This window comes from Varanus komodoensis, unplaced genomic scaffold (genome assembly GCF_004798865.1).
Source record: "Varanus komodoensis strain SLA01 unplaced genomic scaffold, ASM479886v1 scaffold10, whole genome shotgun sequence".
NCBI classification, from domain to species: domain Eukaryota; kingdom Metazoa; phylum Chordata; class Lepidosauria; order Squamata; family Varanidae; genus Varanus; species Varanus komodoensis.
Genome location: NW_025335269.1, coordinates 4,158,292 through 4,183,206, shown reverse-complemented (window position 1 = coordinate 4,183,206; position 24,915 = coordinate 4,158,292). Strand labels below are relative to the sequence as shown.

General features: G+C 41.8%; 1 protein-coding gene across 1 annotated transcript in view; it reads left to right on the top strand.

The window, feature by feature from the left end:
• Nucleotides 1–23,458, top strand: part of LOC123035184 — a 39,116-nt gene extending 15,658 nt beyond the window's left edge. The window contains exons 9-18 of the mRNA XM_044453130.1: nt 2,703–2,816; nt 4,525–4,552; nt 5,280–5,333; nt 7,402–7,513; nt 19,472–19,517; nt 19,808–19,888; nt 20,268–20,375; nt 20,867–20,954; nt 21,943–22,353; nt 23,026–23,458. Coding sequence (XP_044309065.1) covers nt 2,703–2,816; nt 4,525–4,552; nt 5,280–5,333; nt 7,402–7,513; nt 19,472–19,517; nt 19,808–19,888; nt 20,268–20,375; nt 20,867–20,954; nt 21,943–22,353; nt 23,026–23,105 — 1,122 coding nt within the window. The 3' untranslated portion in view covers nt 23,106–23,458. The remainder of the gene's footprint in view (nt 1–2,702; nt 2,817–4,524; nt 4,553–5,279; nt 5,334–7,401; nt 7,514–19,471; nt 19,518–19,807; nt 19,889–20,267; nt 20,376–20,866; nt 20,955–21,942; nt 22,354–23,025) is intronic.
• The last annotated feature ends 1,457 nt before the right edge of the window (nt 23,459–24,915 follow it).

Here is a 24,915-nt window from a genome sequence, read left to right as displayed (position 1 = left end):
TACATCGGCTCAGGAACGCCTCAGTTCACAACCAAATCAGGTCATGAACAGAAATTTCTGAAAAAATTTGCCTCAGGTCGCAAACTCTGCATCGGGTGACTTTCACGATTGTGCCAGTCTCCCCCCCCCCCCCGCCCAGCATGCCCATAATTGTCCGTCTATGGCTGCAATTGCGGTCACGCTCATGCAGGGATGACGGGCATGATCGCTGTCGTGCGGGGTGGGGGAAGATGGCTGCAATCTTTATTGTTCCTTGTCACTTTGTGTCAAATTTTTGTGGTAAAAAAAAAATAGTTACAGAACAGATTAACCTTATTTACATTGAACCTTATGGGGAAATTTGACTTGGCTCATGACCTATTTGGGTCACGACCAGAGTCCTGGAATGGATTAAGTTCATGAGCCAAGGTACTACTGTACTTGGAAATACTAAAGCAACCAGTTAGTGGGCTTTTAAAATAATTTTTATTGTATTTTTACTACCAAGGAGCGTGTGAAGTGTATGTGGGATTTTCTGCTTCAGATATCAAAGTAGAATAGCTCTCCTCAGGTATTTTGCATTTTGTCTTGGAATGGTGGGAGTAGTTGGAATGGTGGGAGTGGAGATTTATCATTCTAGTTCAGACAGCAAAATGTCTTGAATGGATCCTACTTGAATGGGTTCTTTGAATGGAAACCAATAGTTGAAGTTTTACCATTTTTCCTGTCATATCAATAGCATAAAACATGTGAATTTTATGTTGAGTAGAATTTTCATAGTTTTTTTAAGGTAACCACCTAAACCCTCTTTTGGAGAATCAGATGCATTGTAGAAGGTGTCCACATATCTCTCATTTCATATGAGTGGCATTTGATTAGACTTGGACTTTTACACCTCCAAACTATAAAAGAATGCAACAGATTTTCCATAAAGAAACAAAAGATACCCCAGCAACATACTGAGTATTTATTAAAAGAATGTCTGAATCCCTTTTCTGCTCCCCAGCATCTCAAAGTGGCATTCAATACAATCACAATGTAAGAACAGTAGATTCTTTAAAATCAAATACTAAATGCAATGTTAAATGTCAGTGTATCAAAGGTGAAACAATACAGTTTTATGCTGGCTAAAACTCAGTAGGGTTTAAGACAATTTAAACATTTAAAATAATTTCATAGCAACTTTGAGAAATAAGGCTTTTCTAGCAAGGAGAAAAATTCAAAAGCAAAAACCCCACTAACAATTTTTATTCATAGAACATTTTAGGTATCTGCCAGCTTTTAAACCTTAATAAAGGCTATTTTTCATACCAAATGTTAAATTCATAGAGCAAATTATTTCAATTTTTCCAATTTTATAAATAGGGTTTTATGCTTTATGAAATATTTCATATTTTTTATTTTTTAAATATGAAATATCTGCTTCAGCTTAACTCTAGAATTTCTCCTGTGGATGATTAGTAGATTTTAGTAAAGCTCATGAAAAGCAATCTGCATACATGGAACAATTAAAAAATAATTCTGTGGTGCTGCTACCCATTGTGGGCAACCTATTTAATGCCAGAAGAATGGCATATTAAGGTGCAGGGGATACATATGAGAACTAATTATTCAGTAGTAATGACCAGGATTCTGGCCATTTTCTAGTGTCACTAGATGAAGGTGTTTAATCTGCTCCTTCCCTCCAAGTTTCTGAAAATGACCAGAGTGTCATTTGATGATGCCTGGATTTGTTGGTGAAAGTGCAAAAGGATAAACAATGGACAAATACCCACTGTCTGGGTGGAAGTGCTTTGCATGCATACATGGGCCTCTTTGGTTCTCAGGTATTACATGCAACATTTTGAGTTCAGTTCTTTAACAGTAACATAGATCACTAACCTATCTCATTGCTAGATTGAACCAGGAAAAGCACAATAGGATTTAAAGTCAAAGCACATGCTTTGCCAGTAAAGTACTATCTATCACATTTGGCAAGACATCTTTTAAGACAGAGGACTTTCTCAATTCTCCTTTGAAATGGAAATAGTGAGGAACTGAAGTTGGGCTTTTCTGCAAGGAAACACATACTCCACTATTGAACTGTGTGACCTTTTCCAAGAGTAAATGGTCATATTGGCTGAGTTTGCACATGACAACCTACCATGGCCTATGAACCATCATGGGTTCTTCTTTAGTTGAATCCAAGTAGGATTTGTCAGGTTGCTTATAAACCCACCCTGATGAGCCATGGCTTGTAGTAGTGCCTGATCCATGATGGGTTGTTGAACCTGGATGATGCAGTTTATTATAGGGTTTGCAGGAAGAGCCAAACAGGAGTGATCAATCAAGCAGTGATTGTTATGTGTGAACTTAATGTCCAGTTAGGTACCTTATAGAGATAGGAAGCTACTTTATGCATAATATACTGACTGATGCTAACTTTCCAGAATTTCAGATGTGCCTGTCTCAGTTCTACCTGGCAATGTGTGGGATTGAGTTGGGGGCCTCTTACATGCAAAGCACTTGCTCTACCACTGATGTTGAGTCCTTCCCAATATATAGAATCCTCCTATCTGTCTATTTATTTGAGAAGTGGGGACATTGTCCTAGCTAAAGGTTTGGTGAAGTTGATATATATGGGGGAATGGGACAGTCATTATGAGTTTTCTTTTGCTTTAGTTTCTTTTACCTGTTTTAGCATCTGCTGCTGCCAATGAACTTAGTGATATTTTTGTTTCTAGAAAAGACATTACCCTGAAGTTGCAGATGTTAAAGGTCGAGGCTCAAACTTGAACAAAAAGCTTAAAGAGATTGCTAAAAAAATTGAACAGGATGAAGGAAGAAAACATATAATGGTATGAAACTACAAATTATATTGGTGTTTTAAAAATGTGATTCTATGGCAAAAATGCTGGCTGAGTGGCTAGTATTTGGAGAGTTCTCTTAGGATACAGATGGGATTCATTGCTAAGGAGAGCTAGAAGCTCACGTGTACCCCTCCATTCTCTTCTCCATGGGAGAGGAGGTACTCGGTGCACCACATAGATTGGAGCATTGAGGACAGGCATCTCCATGTTCAAATAAATACATAGTTTACTAATTCTCATGGTACCTTCTACCTGGGGAAATTAGGGAGCCAGCACTGCTTCTGGTTTTTACTTTGTTTTTATACTGTAGTTTTAGCTTCTGAAATTTTTGTGTTGTGGTTTATCACTGCCATATTTTATTGTTTTGTGAAACATATAAAGAGTGAGTGATAGAGGGCAAGATATCGAGCAGTGTAGAAATATAATAAAATAGTACATCTAAAATTGTACATCTTCCAGTACCTTGAACATTTAATCTCATTTTCAAATAGTTTGTCTGGCCTTGTAAATTACTCCCCCTTGCCTGCCCCATTTGCTGGTTCCCAATTAGAAGGTATTATCTAGCTCTTCCATCCTTTCTCCCTTAACATATTTTCTACAGTGAGAAAAAAGATGGAAGAAGCAGTCCCATGACATGGGATCATTACAGGTGGGAAAATATCTAGACCCCTCCCCCAAGTAAAAAATCTGAATGAGGCAATGTGATGGCATGATAAAAGCTGCACCTGGAAGTACCCTTTGTAGAATGTGTAAGAGAGAGTTTTAAATCCCACTTTCACAATTGCAGAGCCTAGAAAAATTGAATGGAAGGTAGCTGGAGGGAAATTCAGGACAAAACAAAGTAATGCTCCATACAGTACATAGTCAGATCATGAAATTTGCAAAGCAATGGTTGGGTGGTTTTTAAAATGAGATTAGACAAATTCATTGACAACAAACTTATCAATGGCTAGTGATCATTATGTTTATGTATCGTCTTGCATATCAGAGCAATTGCTAGGGAGAAAGGGCAGGAAGTGCTGTTGCATGTCCTGCTTAGCTTCACAGAGGATCTGGTTGACCAGTCTGGGAACAGAATGCCAAAGCAGGTTGGCCTTTGGTCTGATCCAGCATGGCCTTTCTTAAGCTTTTAACCTTTGTGCTCAGTATGAAAATGCAGTAGCTTGATGGCAGAAGGGGTGAAGTGCTCCATGCCCACTTGGATTCTTTACTAGGCAGGTAAGAGGTAATGTATCCTTTTCCGCACCCAGCATAGAAACACAAAGGGCTGTTACAAGAGTGGTGGTAAGTTCCGAACTCTATCATAGGTTGCCATTGTTTATAAAATGTGTTTATTTTGCATTCACTGTTGAAGTTACTTTCACTAGATACTATGACCAGACATCTTTTAATATATGCAGATTGTCTTGCACCTGTGTAAAACAAGTTTTGGATCATGTGGCCCTTGGGAATACTGTGAGAATATCATATTATAAAGTAGGGGTGAGCAACTATGGTCCTCCAGTTGTGTTAGCATAGAACTCCCATCATCTTTCCAACAGTTATACTGGTAGGACTATGGGAGTTGTGGGCCAAGACAGAGGATTACAAGTTGCTCACACCTGCTATAAAGATCATCAGACTGATTATTGGAGTCAGGACATAAAAATGTAGCCCATATCAAAAATTTGTTGACTTAAAGTTCCTTTTTCTTTAGGTTACAAAGGATTTTCCTCTTCCAAAAGGTAGGTTGGCACACTGTAAAGTGGTATGCAGTTGTCACACATAGAAATAATCTGTCATTAAGGTAGAATTCCCCATTTTCTTCCTTTAAACAACTTTACTTGGAAAGCAAAGCAATTGGTGCCAGTAGCACTTTCTTCCCGATATATGTGCTTGCTACGGCCATGCTTTGAGGGTCCTGTTTTTGTTTACAAATAGAAATGAGGGCTTTTTCCCTCAGCAGAGAAAAAATATATGCGGAATTCATAAGCTGGTTAGAATTCAATGTGTTAATGTTTCCTTTACTAAGTTAAGAGGAAAGAATACATGAAACACTCTTCAAAGTTAGTAAAATTCTAAGACAAGCAAGAGTTTTGTAACAAACTTATTCTGGGATAAGTTTTCATGAACACTGTCCAACACATTAGATGCGCTGCCCATTTTGTCAAATGTACGTTGTTCATGAAAGCTTATGCCATAATACAACTGTTAGTGTCCAGGGTGCTACAAGGCTTTTGGTTGCTTTTCTAGCAGCAGACCAACATGGATGCCCCTCTGGATATTCTAACATTGTAAGCATTCTTGGTGCACTTGAATTGGGATGTTAAATTGTAAATGTAACCCAGTACTATTTTCATGTGCTATCGAGTGAAAGTTCTTTAGAAGCTTTTCACAGAAAAATACTTTTGAATGTAAGCAGAACACATTTCTCCAGCTTAATCCTTTCCCATCCTTTTCTTCATTCTACAGATGACAGATATGCAGTTCAGTTTACGGATTCTCTTGTTACTTGGTTTGCAGAAGGTGAGCTGTTAGATTGAATGAAGAAAGGCTGTAGATTCAAATCTATTGTTTGTTTGATCTACAATATTTATGATAATGTCTAAGGAATTGCATTTAATTAGTTTAACATCATCCATGTTTTTTTCATGAAAATCAGAAGATGGAAGATTTATGTTCCAAAATCTCTCCAGCCATGTCCAGTCTTTTTTCTGTATACCCTTCCAGCATTGCACATGGTTCTTTCCCATTTCTTCTAAATCATTATGGACAACAGAATTGAGTTAGGCAATGATAACCTCAGGAACAAAACACAATGAACATGCAGACTAATAGCAGAGAAAAAGAGTTTGATCCAGTTTGATCATACTTTTCATGTTAAGTCAGTCAGTCATGATTTACATTTATTTATTTTATTTATTTAGTAAACTTCTATGCCGCCCCATTCACCCCATGTCCCATTAATTTCAGTGTCTAATTTAGTAATTACTTAAATTCGGAGTCAGAGAGGGACCAGTCTACAAGTTCGTTATTGTACTGATAATGTGAATTATCAGTTAAAAAAAATAAGGGAGATAGCGTGGGGAGAAATCCATGTTTGATTGGCAACTAGTGGTTGGGTAGACAGTGGTTAGCCCTGGATACCATGTTTTGATAATGGCATGAACGTTGATTACTCCCAGAGTGAGTTTCCTTTCAACTTTGCTTTTAGTTAATGCTCATAAGTTTCATCTGAGAACTATCTCCAGCCTTTACATTTGCAATTTACTTTTTGTACACCCTGATGGCATTCTCTAAAAATGGCAGGGTTCTGTAGTCCTTTAAAATATTAACATTTATTGTTGTATACATTTGTATGTGCTGGAGCCACATCTGGAGATTCATGAGGCAGATATATAAATGTATGTGATGTATATAGGGGTGTGAGTGTGCGAGCAAAAATAACCTTTTTTCAAGTAGAGTATAATAGACGGACAACTGAATTCAGAAAACAGATGCTCCATATGTAAGTTTTCATGATTATTCTCATACTGTTAGCCATAAACATACTGTTAGCCATAAACTTGGATAGGTTTGGGTGGGATACTCTGGCCAGTTCCATGTTCCAAGTAAAACAGCCTTGCAATACCCAAAGCGGGAGAAAAATGCATCTAGAATTCTTTCCAGTCTATAATATGATCTTGACTTGTGCATGAATGTTCAGGGTTGCCTTCTGGTGTCCTTTGGACTTTTTTGTCTTGGTCCAAGATGACTTTCAGGAATTTTTCAATTTTTCCTACAAATTGAGACTTGGAAGGGTACATACATGTTCATCTCAAATAATTCTGGATCATCTCTTGCCTCAGCTCCTGCTGTCTTCAGTTTAGGCCAGGTCTTTTCTAAAGTTATTGGGATCATTGTTCCGGTTAGGTTCCCTACTTTTACTTGGGAGGCTCATCAGAATGTGTCATTGGCACTGGATCCTACAGGTCAGATAAGTAATTGGGCTGCTGTAAAAGCATCCCTTCACTTGCAGCAGGGGTGATGCAACTTTGGAGGATCATGAGGATCAATTTTCCATCCCTGGAACCCATTGTAGGCCACCCCCCTGCTTCAAAATTGTCACTGACAAAATTTGCTGATGGCAAAAGCCTCATTTTCATTAAAAAAAAGTGTACACGCTTGGGAGTCTCATTGGGGAGCACAGTTTTGCATTAAAATAAGGCATAAGTTCCCATGTACCACTTTTTGAAAGTGAAAATGTGGCTCATTTATTGTTGCCACTGCACCCCAAAATCAGGTGTTGATGAGGGATGTAAAACAGCCTGTGGAGGTTGCATGCAGGCCAAGGATTGCCCTCCTCTGACCTATTGAATCTAAATCTAAGCAGTTTACTTGAACATTTCCTGTTTCACATGTCTTCAGACTGAAAAGGTCTGAAGATGATATCTTTGGAACAGTGCTGTATTTCATAGCTTGGAATTGCCATTAGTGGCTTGAATAATGCTTCCTACTTCTGATTTTTTTTCTGTTATTTTGATATTTTAGCATAAAGGAATTCCAAAAATGCCAACCTTTTGAAAAGTTATTACTTGATAGGCTTTATTTTTAGATGACATAGATATAGGAGAGAAGAAGAAAGAAGACCCTAAAAAGGATAATGCAACAAAGGCTGAAGAAGATGCCCCAAAAGCTGAAGAAACCAACAAAGATGCAAAAGCTGAGTAAGTTTTTAGATAGATATTTGAAAATAGCCTTTAAAAATTGTCTAAACAAACATATCTAGATAGGAACTTGTTTGCTTATGACATCTAATGTGTCTTGGAATTCAGTATATATGATTTAATATCTTCGTGGGGAGTTGTATAGATTTAAAGTATCAATACTTTAATGTTGCATATGTGATTGTTAGGAGACATCAGAGCTCTGTTGCAACACCCCAAACCTCAGTTTTTGTGCATATTCCAATATCAGTTCAGAAGGCAGAGCAAAAGTCAGTTCTTCATTGTGGTATCTGTGCATCACACATATGGGTGCTGCACCTATACAGTTGCTCTACTCAGGAAGATTTGTCTAGCTATGCCTAGAACTTTGTGTGAGAACCCTGCCCCCTCCTTTCCCCTATATACAGTGGTACCTCGGCTCAACGAATGGCTTAATTCACAACCAAATTGGGTCGTGAACAAAAATGTCATAAAAATTTTGACTCAGGTGGCGAACTCTGCATTGGGTGGCAACCGCGATCGTGGCCATCTCCCCCACCCCCGGAGTGGGGAGATGGCCATGATTGTGCTGGGGGTGGGGAGGAGATGGCTAGATTGCTCCCATCTTTCCTGCAGAAGCACAACTGCAATCTCTGTCATCTCCCTGCAGTATGATCGTGCCTGTCTCCCCCCACAACGCACCCGCATTCATGCCCGTCTTCCCCCCCACACGTGCCAGGATGACGGGCGTGTGCAGGAATGACGGGCGCAAACGCAGTTGTGCTGGGGGGGCAGGGAGATGGCCACGCTCGTGCTTGGGGTGGCGGGGGCGGAGATGGCCACGATCTTTGTTGTTCTTTGTCATTTTGCTTCACATTTTTCTGATTAAAAAAAATAGTTACAGAACGGATTAACCTTATTTACATTGAACCTTATGGGGAAATTTAACTTGGCTCACCATCAATTTGGGTCACGACCAGAGTCCTGGAATGGATTAAGTTCGTGAGCCAAGGTACCACTATGATTGGTGGGCTCCTGCCATTTTCTCAGTTTGCTTTCAACCACTGTTAGCAAGGTGCATCAGTTGTCTGTAGTGTTCTTTATTTTCCTTTGTCTCAGAACTTCCTTTTAGAACTTACTCTTTACCATTCTTTTCCCTCACATTTCTGTCATTCTGTTTTTCGATCCCTGTTCTCTTCTTGTTACTTTTTCCCTTCTTCAGTCCACTTATAAAAAAAATGAAGAAACCCTTCTATCATCTTACCCTTTTCTTACTCAATGTTGCTGAGCAAACCAGCGTTCCAAAAGTGTGCTGGCTGTGGTGTTAAAATGCTGACTTCTGATGGGCATTTCTTGTGCCTGTTTTGCTTGGGCGAAGAGCACTGTGTTGATAAGCATAAGCATTGCCAGGCCTTTATACAGCAGGCTTGTGAGCTCTGGGCTGTGGGTGGCAAGAAAGGAGGGGCAGAACACCAGGTCCAAGGTGCAAACTCAAGCTGAGTCCAGAGCTCAGTACAGGCCAGAGGCTTGGGACAAGTCAGCAGGTCAAAGGCATAGATCAGGGGTGTCTAAACTTTTTGCAAGAAGGGCCAGATTTGGTGAGGTGAAAATGTGTGGGGGCCGACCATTCAGCCTGACATTCTTTGAACCATTAACATTAAATGCAAATGAACTATTTTATGAAAGACTAACCAAATAACTTAACTGCACTAATGTGAAGGGTGATACTGAGATCTCGTCTACATTATATAGGCCAGGTCTGGCTCAAAAACAGTGGTTTTAATGCACAAGATGTCACGCAGGTGAAAGTCACTTAGTCTCGTCCTCATGCGGTTCTTGTTAATGTTCATAATCGAGAATGTCTTCTCGCACAAGTATGTTGAACCAAACAAGCTCAGCATTTTCTTAGCAAATGTTCGAATCTCTTGGAACCTGTCTTTATCCAGCTGGTGGTAAAAGTTGACAAGAGGGAGCTGTTGGTGCCGACTGCGACACTCGGTGTCACACTGCAGCTCAATGAGCTCCAGCTGCAGGTGGTCTGGAGCGTCATCAGGGTCCACAGAGAAAGGAGATAAAAAAGCGTGATCTCCTTTTCAATAGCTGCAAAATCCCGAAAGCGCTGTTGAAACTCCTCAGCCAGAGATGAGATGTCTGCTTCATACCTCCTTATTTGCGCACTCATATTGTTCTGTGGAAAACTGGTCATTATTTCCTGCAGCGATGGGAAATGTGTGGTATTGGGCTGCGTTTGTGACAGGTACCTTTGGAAAAGTAGCAGCTTGGTCCCAAAGGCTTTGATATGTGAATACAGTTGGCTTACCACTGCATTTTACCCCTGAAGGCTCGTGTTCAGCACATTCAGATGTCGTGTTATGTCAACTAAAAATCCAAAATCAGCCAGCCAAACAGGATCAGATAGCTCTGGCATTGGTTGTCCCTTTTTTGCCAAGAATTGTCCGATTTCCTCCCTAAGAGAGTAGAAGCGCTGCAGCGCAGACCCCCGACTGAGCCATCTTACCTTGTGATACACAACATCTCCATATTCAGTCTGGATGTCGAGTAGAAACTGTTGAAACTGGCGGTGGCACAGGGCTTTGGAGTGAATATAATTAATAGCCTTCATCACCAGTTTCATAACATGATCATATTTCAGATGTTTGGCACAGATAACTTGTTGGTGAATAATACAGTGGAGTTTTATAGCTTTGCCTCCTTCTTCGCTGACTTTGTTACAGACTAGGGTTGATAATCCACTTTGCTCACCAGCCATGGCAGGTGCGCCATCCGTAATAATCCCAGTGACTTTATTCCACGGTAGTTTCATGTCATCTAAGGTGGAACAAACAGAAACAAATCTGTTCCTCTTGTTTGGTCCTTAAGGCTCTGGAGGTCAAGTAGCTCTTCACTCACGTTCATCTTATTGTCCACTCCTCCCAAAAAAATCAATAACTGAGCGGTGTCAGATGAATCCGTGCTTTCGTCGCAGGCTAACGAAAAAAAGTCAAACTCCACTCCTTTTGCCTCTGTCTCTTAATATCAGATGAAATATCTTCAATTCTCCGTACCACAGTGTTACGAGCCAGGCAAACATTGGCAAACTCTTGCTTCTTCTCAGGACAAATTTTCTCCACCATTCTCATCACGCAGTCTTTAACAAATTCACCCTCAGTAAAAGGTTTGCCGTGCTTGGCAATCAGAGTTGCCACCTCGTAGCTTGCCTTTGTGGCATTTTCATTTGACTCACGGGCTCTTGTGAAAAAGCGCTGCTGTGCTGTTGAAGCAGCTTCCAGTTCCTTCAGTTTTTCACCACGTTCGTTCCCAGTTAGCTTGTTGTAGTTAGCATGTTTCATATGGTAGTGCCTCTTGATATTGAATTTTATTTATTTTTCTATTTTCTATTTATATCCTGCCTTTTCCTACAAAGGGCTCAAGGCAGCTTACATCATTCTCCTTCTCCATCTTATCCCCACAACAACAACCCTGTGAGGTAGGTTGGGCTGAGAGTCTATGACTGGCCCAAAGTCACCCAGTTGGCTCCATGGCTGAGCGGGGACTAGAAACCGGATCGCCTGAGTCCCAGTCCCACACAGCCACAGTCTCTTGGCAAATTAGGCAGACACAGTTGTTTCGTATTTCAGTGAAAAAATACTCCAATTTCCACCTGGAAGCGGTGGCCTTTTTTTAGTTACAGTCGACATTTTAGAAATGGGCAAACAAGCCTTGTGTCACAAGGCTGACTCAGGTCTACTGCCATCTTCTGGTGAAATATAACCACCAGCCTTGAAGGAGCAGGAGGCAGCAGGGGACAGCTGCGGGAACCACTGTGCAGCGAAGGGAAAAATGCCGGCTGGCAGGGATGAGTGACAGGCTGAGCCGGCGGGGAGAAGAGGTTGTGGGCTGCTCGAAATTCGAAAATGGGCCGCAGTTGGCCCCCGGGCGGACTTTGGACATGCCTGGCATAGATGAAAGCAGTCCAAGTTTGGCATGCACAAAGGGAGAGAGAGAGTGTGTGAGTGAGTCAGAGCATAATTCCAAAGTCAGTTTACTGGAGAGAGATTGATGCAAGGGTTGTAGCAGGCTGGAGCGAGGTAGGGCCTATTTGAGGGAAAGACAGGAAAAGCAGGAAGGGCACTGAGTGGAGCAAGGTGGGAACAGACTTGAACAAGGCAGGAACGAATTGGAGCAAGGCTTGAAAACAGCAGGAACAAACTGGAACAAGGCATAGCAAAGCAGGGGCCAGAGCACAGAAAGTCACCAGGACACTTACATTGCTATGGCAAGGAGCGGCAGTGCGGTGAATCCTTTTATGGTGGTCTTCAAGGTCTCCAGTTGCATTGCATAGTTGCTCCACAGGTGCTCCTTGCAAGTAAGCACAGGTGCTTCTGGTTCTGCAAGCAGAGTTATTCAGGCCCTGATCCTGACAAGCAAGAATCATGTACGCCAGCTCCTCATGGAAATGTGGGATCGTGCTCTCGGTGCCATGCATGAGGTGACAGAAAAGGAAGAGCAGGCCATTTCATCCCCCTAAGTAAAAAGTGTTTGACGACCTTTGTGGCAGTGAAATCTAAGCCAAGTACCTCCCATCCTGAACCTCCTTTGGAATCAGAGGTGCCCAGGAAATGGAAGGAGAAGAGAAAGCACATTGAAACCGAGGATGCTGGGCTGGTGAAAAAGGCCAAGAAACAAAAGAAACATTCTAAATGGGCAGACCGTTTGCCTACTGGAATGGAATGACGCAAGCTGCTGTTGAGAGAGGCGACTTCCATGGGGCTCTCCAAACTGAGAGATTCGCAGATTCGAAGATCTCCAATCCAATGGTCCCTAATGCCTGTTCCAACCCAAGTGCCCACTTCCAGCATTGTACTTGGATGGGGAGATCAGAGACTCTTCAGTCCCCTTGCTCCCTAAGTCACCCTTGGTTCTGATCCTACAGATGCCTCATCCCTTCTTGGGACCATTGCCAGCTCAACCATTGCTGGCTTCATCCCGCCGCTCCATCCCTTATGTTGATTTTGCTTTGCAACCATTCGATGGGCCTTCATATTGGTATCCTCCACCTCACTATTATCAGGGTTACCAATGGAACCCCACAATTGAGCCCCAGCAGTATCTCTGACCAGCTCCATCTGGAGGCTTGTCCCAGCACTGGTCACCTCCGAGTCACCTGCCAAGGACTAAGCAAAGACCCAGTTCTTTGGGAATGTACGCTTTGCGAGGGGATCCCCCTCGCCGGCACTCTCCGTCTTCTGCCTCAAGTTGCTTGGATCCAGTGGACTATGTCAAATCTGACTCTTCAGAACTGACTGAACCAGTCTTCACCAGAAGAGGTCATCTCTTCCCAGGGCCAGGACCAAGGCTCTCCAGGCAAGAGTTTGGGACAATTCTTGGAACAACTTGACATGATAGCTTGCCACATCTATGCATCTACGGGCCTGGGCCTCCACATATCCAATTACGATGTTATGATGGGGAGGTACCAGGCCTTCCTGTGGCAAAAAATGGAAACCCTAGCAGCCTTCTTGCTGGACCAACAGAGAGAACTGGCTAGGGTTTTCCTCACAAAAAGGTTGCAGTTGTCAAAACAGCAGATTGCCACGGTGTGCCATCACATTGATTGTGACTCCAGAGCTTTAGTCAGTGCAGTGGCCATCTGCAGGCATGCATGGCTTCAGGAGGTGAACCTACTGCAAGAGACTAGGTCCCATGTCAAGTCCATGCTGTTTGACAGAGGAGGCCTGTTCCATAGTCAAACTGATGAACACCTGGATACTCTACAGAAGGTGAGGCTGACAGCCAGGAAAATGGGAATTGGAGCCTCTCAATCCAGAGGACATAAGTGGCCATAGAGCTGATATGTCCCCTATCAGGCCCAGCAAAGGGGTCAGCAAGTCCCCCTTTTTCTGCCCCTTTTCTTACTGAGGACAAGGTCAGAATTGTAGGTGGGATGGGCAATGGAGTCCACCTCCTAAAAGGTGTCCTGAGGCAGAAAAATGGCAGTGTTGATGGTCTTGGTGAACTAATTCTGAAAAAGACTTCAGCAGCTAATGTACAGACCATTAAACTGCTATGTAGCCAATTGGGAGTTGATAACACCTTATTGATGGCTTTTATTCATCGTACATGACGGTTGAAGGATTGATTTCAAAACCCTGCCATTGCTCAGATTGGTGCACTCGACTCCTCTTTACCAAACATTGTTGGAGGAATTACCTTCATTGCTAACAAAGGGCCATCCACCCTGTTCATTGGTCCGAGGCCAGGCTCAGGTTCTGCTCCTGGTATTTTATCATCCATAAGAAAGATGGCGGTTTATGGCCTATATTGGATTTATGGGGAGTTAATTGTTTCATAGCTCATAACAAGTTTTGCATGGTCTCACTCCAATCAATAATGCCCCTTCTTAGAAAACAGGACTGGTTCGCCTCTATTGACTTGAAGGATGTGTATTTTCTTGTGGACATCCATCTCCACTGTAGTCATTTTCTTCAGTTCCAAGTCGACGCTTGAGTTCACAGCGTTACCATTTGGACTGGCTACGGCACCACAGGTATTCAACAAATCTATGGCCTCCATGTGCACGTATCTGAGGTTTAAAGGGATTCTTATATACCTGTACCTGGACAATTGGCTGCTCGTGCCAAGCAGTAGACTGGCGCTCGTCCAATCAGTTGAAATGACTTGCTTTACCCTCAGTGGCCTGGGATTATGTATTAATAAGGAGAAACCTGTTCTCACCCCTACACAGAACATCTGCTGCATCAGAGTGGTCCTGGACTTGCTTTCGGCTCAAGTGTTCCTATCTGAGGGCCGCATGTACAGACTGATATGGGCTGCTGCTGAAGTCAGAACCAAGGAAAAGGCTAGCCCCATTGATCTGACTTTTTGAGAGTCTTGCCTGGTGGATGCTTGAATTCAACCTGTGCAAGGGTCTAACATTCCAACTATTGGAACCGTTGGCTATGATGACTACCAGTGTGTCTCTGACAGGCTGGGGAGCCCACTCAGGTGGTTTCCTTACCCAGGGGACCTGGTCCCGGCTGGAATGGAAGCTTCATATCAATTACTTCGAGCTTCTGGTAGTTTACAAAGGACTTCTTGCCCTCCCAAATTTGCTGTGTGGTGGATATGTCCAGGTTGTCTCAGACAACGTGACAACTGTTTTATGTATTTATGTATTTATGTGGGATATTTCTACCCCATGGAATCACTATGCGTCTCTGGATGGCTTACAATCAAAATTCCATAAATACAACAGTATAAGATATCTTATAATACCCCAAACAATAATAATTCTAATAAGACTAATAACCCACGACTGAAGTAAAACATAATTAAAATTTTTTAAACATTAAAATACTGGGTGAATAAAAAGGTCTTAACCTGGCGCCGGAAAGCATATAATGTCGGTGCCAGGTGGATCTCTCTGGGGAGCGCATTCCATAGCCAGGCCGCCACCACAGAGAAAGCCTCTGAGTATTCTGTCTCCTAATCTCCTTCAAGGAGGGCTTCTGGAGCAGGGCCTCTGCTGCAGATCTTAAGGGGTGGGAGGGCATGTAGTGAAAAAGATGTTCCTTTAGGTATCCTGGTCTCAAGCCGTTTAGGGCTTTATAGGTCATAACCAGCACCTTAAATTGGGCCTGGACTTCAATGTGAAGCCAGTGAAGCTGATACAGGACCGGAGTTATATGAGAGTCACAACTGGTCCCCGATAGCAAGCTGGCAGCTCTATTTTGCACCAATTGAAGTATCCGGACCATCTTCAAGGGCATCCCCATGTAGAGCGGTTGCAATAGTCCAACCGGGAGGTTACCAGAGTGTGTGTCACAGTTGCTAGGCAGTGCTTGTCCAGGTAAGGATGCAGCTGATGGATCAGCTGAAGCTGAAGGAAGGCGCTCCTCGCCACCACTGTTACCTGGGCTTCCAGGGACAGTTCTGGGTTGAGGAACACTCCTAAGCTGTGAACCCTGTCCTTTAGAGGGAGTGCAACCCCATTCAGGACAGGGCCAAAATCACTTACCTGGAAACCTGAACCTCCTACGAAAAGGAACTCCGTCTTATCTGGATTGAGTTTCAGTTTATTGGCCCTCATTCAGCCCATTACCTTGGCCAGGCACCGGTTCAGGACAGTCACTGCCTCACCTGGATTGGTTGTAAAAGAGAGGTAGAGCCTGGGTGTCATTAACATACTGATGACTCCACAGCCCAAACCTCCTGATGACCTCTCCCAGCGGTTTCATGTAAACGTTGAATAGCAGGGGGGACAAAATGGAACCCTGTGGTACTCCATGGCAGAGTTGCTAATGGAGCAGAGCCAAAGTCCTGCAGCACCACCTTCTGGAATTGGCTGACCAGGTACAAGCGTAACCACTGCCAAGCAGAGCCTCCGACTCCTAACCCAGCCAGCCTATCCAGAAGGTCGATGGTATCAAAAGCTGCTGAGAGGTCCAGGAGAACCAACAGGGATGCACTCCCCCTGTCCCTCCCTGCATAGGTCATCGTACAGGGTGACCAAGGCAGATTCAGTACTGTAACTGGGTCTGAAACCAGACTGAAATGGGTCCAGATAATCAGTTTCATCCAAGAGTGTCTGGAGTTGTCCTACCACCACCTGCTTCAACACTTTGCCCAAAAATGGATATTGGCCACTGGTCTACAATTGGCAGCCACCTCCGGGTCCAGGGATGCCTTCTTTAGGAAGGGTCTGATCACTTCCTTCTTCAAAGGGGTGAGAACCCAGACCTCCCTCAGTGAGGTGTTGATGACCTCCTGGACCCAGGTACCAATCCCATGTTTGGCTTTAGTGAGTAGCCACGAAGGCCAAGGGTCAAGTAAGCAGGTGGTAGGCAGTACCAGTCCAAGCACCTTGTCCACATCATTAGGCCCCAACAACTGAAACTCATACACCAATGATGGACCAGACAGGGTTCTGGACACCTCCCTTAATGGAACCCTATCAACTGAGGAATCCAGCTCATGACAAATCTGAGTGATTTTCTTCTTAAGGTGGCAATCGATGGTGCCACTGGGTCTTTTTTAGGGCTAGAATGTATTAGGCCACGCACCACTCAAAAAGGCTTTGCTGGACGGCACTGTGAGGAGGCAATGGAAGCAGAGAAGTATTGGTTCTTCGCCGCCTTCACTGCCACAGCATAGGCTCAATAATGAGCACATAAGCATGATCGGTCAGATTCATCCCGTGACCTGTGCTCTAATTGTCTCCCAGCCTGCTTCATTGCCTGTAACTCAGGTGTATACCATGGTGATGAGCTGGCTCTGCCTGGCGGGAGAGGATGCTTAGAAGCAATCCTATCGCTTGGTCTGGTCATTTCCCCATTCCACAAATCAACCAGTGCATCAACAGGAGTGCCAGCTTTATCAACCGGAAAATTGCCCATAGTCCTCAAGAATCTTATCAGGATTCACCCGGCTCTGAGGGCAGACCATCTTAATGAGATCTGCACCCTTACAGAGGGAAAGGCCAGCCCCAAGCTCAAACCTAACGAGGAAGTGATCTGATCATGACAAAGAAATTAAACGTAAGTTTCTGACTTCCAGATCACCATCTTCCCCATTGAGGAAACCAGGTCCAGAGTGTGACCTCATTCATGGGTTGGGCCAACGACATGTTGAGACAGCCCCATAGTCATCATGAAGGCCATGAAGTCCTGAGCCGCCCTGGTCAGAACAGTCTCGGCATGGAGACTGTTGGACATTGAGCGAGCGCGCCATACCCTTGATGTGCGTTGGGCCCTAGCATTTTACCGTTCCAGAACAGAATCTATACACAAAACAAAGCAACTATTTATTAAATATGCCGAGAGCTAGAGGGGACCTGGTAAATCCCAGTGCTTGGTGTACTGGGTTGTGAATACCATCAAGCTGGCTTAAAATCTGTCTTCCCTGGACTTGCCTGAGTGGCCTTGAGCTCATTCGACTAGAGCCGTCTCAACATCAATGGCCCTTCATGCTGGACTCCCAATTGAGGACCTTTGTAAGGCAGCTACATGGAAGAATCCATCAACTTTTGTTAAGCATTATAAACTGGACATGAAGACAAGGGGAAACTGCTCCTTTGGGAGAGTAGTAGTGTCTTTCATTTTGCTATAGCCTCTTGTGCATGAATGAAGGTATGTTCTTCATTCATGCATGCTCAATTTTGGGCTGCTAGTATTAAGTCACACATGCTCTCTGTGTTAATTTACAGTGCCTTAACTACTTACTACTCAGTTTATCTGCCCGATAAATGAGTTTTATAGAACATGAGTTCAAATTTTGTCTCAATTTTTTGTCTTGCGCTTATGTTTAGGTGTTTCATCTGGATGGTTTCTGCTGACACCCCTGCCTCCAATTCAGGGAGCTTGCAAATCACAGATATGTGTGATGCGCAGAGACGATGACAAAGAAATGCATACCTATAACTGTAGTTCTTTGGTCATTTGTGCATTCACACAACCCACCCACCAACCCCACGTCGGTGATGGTGACCCTGTAATGATGCTGTATGCAGGCTTACTTTTCATATTAACATTTATTGGGTGACTCACAAATAGGCAAATGATTGTCTCCAGTGAAACTGAGAAAATGGTGGGAGCCCACCGATTATATAGGGGAAGGGAGGGGTTGGGGCTCCCACAGAGAAATCTTCCTGAATAGAGCACTGCGCAGGCACAGCACCCATATGTGTGAATGCACAGGTGACCACTTGAAGAACTACAGTTACAGGTATGCAACCTGCATTTTCAAAGCAGAAATGATACAGACAATTCTGCCAGCTGTTTTTGCCCTGAGACCACTTGAAGCCAGTTTGGTAATCTCTGCTTCTTTATAGCAACTTCATAAGTTATTACATGAGATTTAAGATATTCTACCTGTGGCCCAGGTATTGCAAAGGATATCCTTCACTATTTATTTTGTTGCCACAGCTACATGGAGGCCAGAATTTATTTATGTAATTAATTTCAGCTTCATTTGGACACTCATATCAGCAGAAAGTTGCATAGTCATTAGATAGGTCTATTATAAAGCATGTAGCCTCACTTACATTAAGATCAAGAAAAATGTATGGACACTTGGAATAGACTAAGGATATTCATTTAATTTGTATTTTTATAGTCATATAATTTGTGTACTGACTTATAATTTGCTATTTTTGTTATTGGCTTCTTTCCATGATCCTTCTTTGCAATAATTAGAATAGAAACTAGTTTATCACTGTATTGTCAAGATAAATGTTTTCAGAAAAAATATTCTGTTTCAACTAAAGCCCAGATCATCAGCCGCGTAGGCAATCTTATTCCAACTTTGTCTCTTCCCTAGTCTTCTGAATTTCCTGCACACAGGTCCAGAGTCTCACTCATGCAGGGCTCCTTATTTGACCTGCAGAAACTTCTGCCAAATCTGTGGTCTGTGTCCTCATGGCACAGCAAGCTGCATCCCTTCCATAAGCATTACCCCTGCCAGGGGTTGGGGAGGAGGTGGGAAAAGGAATTACCACTGTAAGTTCTCTGATCACAGATTGAAGATTAGAGTGGGGATTCTGTTATATTTGCTCCTTTGCTGCACAGGGACTTACCTGGTCAGGGAAGCCTGACAGAGAGCAAAGCCAAACAGACAGAGGCTCCTTTTTTCCTCCAGTGGAGGGGCAGCTGGCCAGCTTGGCTTTGCCCACCCTGCCTGTTTCACCCAGTGGTGGAAGGGAGGCAGGGGAACAAAGCCTAGGCAGACCCAGGAAATACCTGGGAGTGGATAAAGCCTGCCAATTTTAGAGAAATAGCTGCAGGGGGCAGTGCTAGGCATCTTTAAATTTGGGGGGGGGGGGTGTATGTGTGTATGAATAGTTATTAAGAGCTTGCCACTAATTTTACTTGTTGGCAGATTTGGATTAAATGTGTAGACATTTGGAACTTCTACAGTTCCTGTTTTTCACAGAAGACAGTTGGATGTTTGCTCATAGATATTATTTTCTTTGCGTTTCATAAGGTGTGATGATGGCAGCAAGCCTAATGATAACAAGCAGATGGATCAGGTAATTATTTACCTTACTGGGAGGTTTCAGCAGTAACAAGCTTCGTAAGTAAGTAAGTAAGTAAGTAATTGCATTTGTATTTCAAAGGCTCTCTGGGTGTCTCAGTGAGGCTCTCTGAGCCCTTTGACCTGGGCTCTTGTGTTTTCTGTTACACAGAATAAAAGTGGATAAAGAGCTCTAATAATGAATAAAACGTTTTTTCCTTCAGAGGTCCTCAAAATACTCCTTAGGCAGGAAAATAATCTTCTTATGTCATAGATCTTTAAAAAGATAATATGTATGTTTTATAGAACAAAGAACAAGTAGGGAATGCAGTATTAAGTGATTCAGATGAAGAATTTTCTAACAATCAAGAGCTACTGAAGTACTTGGTAGGTATTAAAACATACTGTGAATCAAGATCAAATGTACTGTTCTATATAATTATAATTTCCTTGCAGCATTGCACCGGAACACCAATATTTTGTTACAAATTGTCACAGCTTTGTAAAGCTAGTGTATCATGGATTTTGAAGAGAAAATGTTAAAATTGGTATATTTTGGATTCAAGCTAGTTTAATCTAATTAATTTAATGATATAAAGCTAAACAATTTTGCTTGGTTAGGCTTTCAGAATTTTAAGTTTGGGATTTAAAAACAGATTATCAGTTTTGCTGACAACATGAAATATGTCAATGAATGTGTATACTTCTAAAAGGTTTGATTTTTCTCAAATAATTTGCTAAAACATATTGACTGTATTATTTTCAGAAAACCTTTGAAATAGTAGATGAAGAAGATGCTTCCTTTATATTGAGTGTTACCCAGAAACTCACAAATTCATTGGTGGCATATCGGGAGAAGGTTTCAAGAAGAAATGTAATTATAATATTTCTACTGTTTCTGCTATTAGCCTCCAAATATTGTCAGTTATAGTGCTGAAGTCTTTTGCATGCAAGATAAAGAAACTGTTAGAATCTATTAGACTCCACTGTGAGATCATTAGGAAAAAAGATGGTATATACATGCAATTAATAATAATGTTCCCGCATATTTTGGAGCAAAACCTAGTATTTTAGAACAGCAGATTTCAACAGGGGCTTTTGAGGGGAAGAAGCAAAGTAGGAAGTAAGAAGAAAAGTGCCTCTAAAATCAAAGAGCAACTTTGGATCTTACAAGTTGCTGGAAGGATATTCCCTCTTATGACTTTACCAAAGTTAAATGTTTGGTAAAACTTTACCAAAGTTACCAAAGATAAATGTTTCCATTTTTTCAGCCAGTGCTTTCTATGTACTATGTATAGCATTGATCTGTTAATGTATTTCATGTATTGACTTAAATAGCTCATATTATGCACCAATTGTTTTTAGAAAGTTTCCAAGCCAAATTCCAATGAAAGAGTTGATCAATCCGAGCCGTCAATGACGACTTTTGTGAAAGGTGGTGAATCTACCATGGGTAAGAGATTGTGGAGCAAAGTTGGTAACAGCTGGGGAACTAAGCAGATGGGTGACCTGGGCTGTTACTTGGTCTAGCTGCCAGTGGATGAAATCCAATGTTAAGAATGTTGTTGTGGCAGAGAACATTGCTATTATTTATTTAAGCTAGACACATCAAGTGATAGATGCAAAGGACTGATAAGGGAAGGATTGGAAGGTAACTGCTTTGAAGAAGCAGAACTGTTTTGAGGGTTTTTTTTTTTCAGGTTGAATCAGGATTGTAGGGAGACAGCAAAGGAAAAGCATCATATCAGGAGGACATGTAGTTCACAACTCTTTTTCCCTTGGGGGCAGCAGTTTGGAGAACTTTGGGATGACATTACTATAGACAAGAAATATTGAGCCAGTCTTTTCTTAACTTCAGGATAGTAGCTTTGATCTACAAAGGCTAGATATTTAAAACCTAGTTAAAAGTACATATAGCTGGGCCTAAAGGAGATCTAGGTAAAATACCATTCTTGTAAAGACTTTTATAATCAAAATAAGGACAATAATTCAGTGACCCAGCACCAACAAGCACCGACAAATTGGAACAGGAGATGGTTCACTGTTTTTGTACAACACTCTCCCCCACCTCCCAAAAAGGTCATATTGGTCTAGACCAGCTTTTCCTGTGAAGGATAGATGCTGGGAGCAGTAGTCCAACTCATCTGGAGGATATCAGGTTGGGCAAAGGTGGTCAACATGGCCATGTAATATGGATGCTTTATGTAATGGGATAACGCTATACCATGTTTGGTGGCTACAAACATTTGACATCCTAATACATCTGATTTGAATTGAAACATCATTTCTAAGGGGATATGGATTGTATATTTCTTCTTTTTGTTTCCCCCCTTGCATTGGAAAGAAAGAACCTCCACAAATATGGGGGATCAACAAAATTAGAACTGGGCTGAGAAGTTAACCTAAAGAAAGAAGTTATCAAGTTGTCTTTTTCCCTTCAGGTTTTTCAAGAAAGCATCATCTGAGTCAACATTCCTGTGTAGATAAGAGAACAAACCTGAATATCAAACCACCATGTAAGCGCAAAGCATCACAGCTGAATGCAGATGACAGTGCTAAAAGTCAAAAACTTGGAACCTTTGTGTCTACCTCTCAAGAAGAACCTAACAAAGCAGTCTTTTCTGATGTTGCAATGCATTATCCAGCCTCTGAGTACTGCTTACCAAATCCTACAACAGAGAAAAACTCTTCATCTCAGAATCAGCCGCATTCACCTAGTACTTCTCTTTCTGGGCCATTGATATCTGAAAGTGATGTCATTTCAAAATTTTTCAGCAGTATAAGAAATATGGATGTTGATGAAGTTTCTGCTACCTTACACAAGATAGCTGCCTCAAACCCATCATTTAGTGGTAATCTGGTTTTTTGCTTTAATAGTTTTTTGTTTGTTTCCCCAGCCCCCACCCCCATTTGTGGGAACTAAGCATAAGATTTCGTACAAAGCCTGTTCTTGCATTTCTCTGAATAGACCAAGGTAATTCATATTACCTAGATAACAACAGTTAATGGTCTGGGTATTGGCCATTGAATTATGTATTTCTATCTTCCCTTTAGTTACCATTTGATTGGGCTTTTTGGAGATACTGTCCATTTTAAGAAGCAGGGGTTTGCTGTGTATGTCTAAACTTCAGTATTATAAAGGAAACCCCATGAATATATTTGCAGTTGCAACTAAAAATGGAGCAATTCTGCAGAAGGGACATTGATGGTTTTATAAAAATGAAATATGGTTTGTGGAATGGTCTATACAGATCCCATACCTTTCCATAAGTCCCATCACTTTCCTTTTAACTACTAAAATTCAGTATAATATTGAAGTAATTTACAATCATTTGAACAGTGGGTTGTGTCCAGATTTAATCACGCTTAGAACATGGCCATGAAAATCAGTGGGATGAGTAAGTCATGAGTGTCCCTTGTGCTCAGAGGGTCTACACTACATGATTAAATCTGGATCCAAGCCATTTTTTAAAAAATGTTGTGTTTGAACAGAAAATAACTTTACTCTTTTCTCTTTAATCAAGGAATAGATGTTCAAAATGTGATAAAGATCCTAAGTGAGAGTGGGACCCTTAAATCAAAGAAGATGGCCAGCCCAATTTGAAGAAATAGTAATCTGTGTTGATTTTTTTTTTTTTTTTGCATTGGCTGTCGAGTTATATTGTAATTTATTCTCAGATTTGTTGACAATACTGCAAAGTCTTTTTGTTTCTTCAAATGTATTCCCCTTTCAAAATAAGACAAAATAGGTATTTTAGCCTTCTTAAATTATATATATTGTGCTTAACTGATTTACAATGTGATCTGTAAATTAGTTATCATTGTAATTATGTTTTTATTTTGTTATTTACTTACGTTTTTAGAGGAAAATATTAACACCTAATTTTTGTTCACTGTCCCAAATATTGGATACAGATGTGTTAATAAATAAATCTTTACTTTTTATAAAATAGCTCAGATAATTTTGTACTCAGGAGGTCCATACCACCTTATTAAACAAAGTAAAAAGACCATGAAAGGTGCGATCATATGCCATTTCAGGTAGAATAAAGACCTGTAACTCCCAGAATTCCCTAGCTAACCAACTGGCTAGAGAACACAGGGAGCTGAAGCTTCCTCAAGTTTAGTTGAAATTGCTATCAGGTATGTGTGTATAGGAGAGCAACATAAATTAACATTCAATACAAAAAGTCCAACACATGCTATTGCTGTCATGGGGAAGCTCTGGTCCAGAAGGGTTTCATATCCTGCCTGTAAGCTTTTTCCCAAGCTCTGTCCCTGTGTCCCAGGCAGGGAGAAATTCTGGTTAGGAATGAGTTTCTTTCTTCTTAATCCTGAGAAGAAGAAAAAACTTTCTTAGTGCTGAGTAGTTCCTCCCCCAGTTGCTGATCTTCATGAATCAGCCAAGAAAGCAAGAGAAAGCAAGAATGTGTGAGAGAATGGTGTGACGACTATTGAGTATGAATGGGCTGTAGGTTTGCCCACTATTAACATGCAGTCCCTGCAAGGTTTCCTAGATGACTTATTCTTGGTCCCATAAAGGTTCCCCATCCACAGCTTAAAGGTTCCCCATCTGATGCTGCTTCATCACACAGTATTCTAGCTAAGTTGCCTAGTAATTACACATGGCAAATATCAGTTGCCAAGTAACAAAATTGCACTGCTGATAGTGCTATGGAGGAACGGTCATTCTTATTTATCTTTTCCTATATCGCACTCAAGGTAATTGTTTACCAGTTTTCTTTCTAGCATCGCAGTAATCCTGTAAGGTGCTTTAGGCTGAGAGATGTTAGCTAGCTAAAATGAATTTGAATCTGGGTCTCACTGGCCTTAGTTCAACTTGGCCAGGCCTGCCAAGCAGCAGTGCTCATTTCAGAAGAGGGGGGATACGTATACTTGTAAACTATTGAGCACCATGTGCGGTCCATTTCAAGCAGGATGGGTACTATTTAGTCTCGATGTTGGACAACAAAATACTTTGTGCCCAGACTGGCTAAGTCACACTTACTGTGACTTCAGCTGACATATAGTGGTGTTCTGAAATGTTGTAACTTATTAGCAGCTATCAGTGGACAAGGGAGGGGTGGACATCATGAGGTTGGTACCCAATATTTATCCTCAATACAAAAAGGTATGTGCTGTAGATAAAAGCACATATTGAAGAGGAGTTGCTTTCTGCATTTTGTAAACCCAAATGCCAGAGAGGTGTATGGAGATGAAAAATGTGATGTAAGGCAAAGCTTCTCTTTTTTTCCCCTTAGGTTTTACTTCCTGGCTTTCTGTTCCAATGGAACCCTAAACTCTGTTACTTCCCTTTCTTAACTCTAACCCTTGCTTCCTTCCCCTCTTTAGTCCTAATCAGTTTGTGACTGACGCTGGTGAACTATGTTAACTACAGAAAAGGCAGTGTCTTT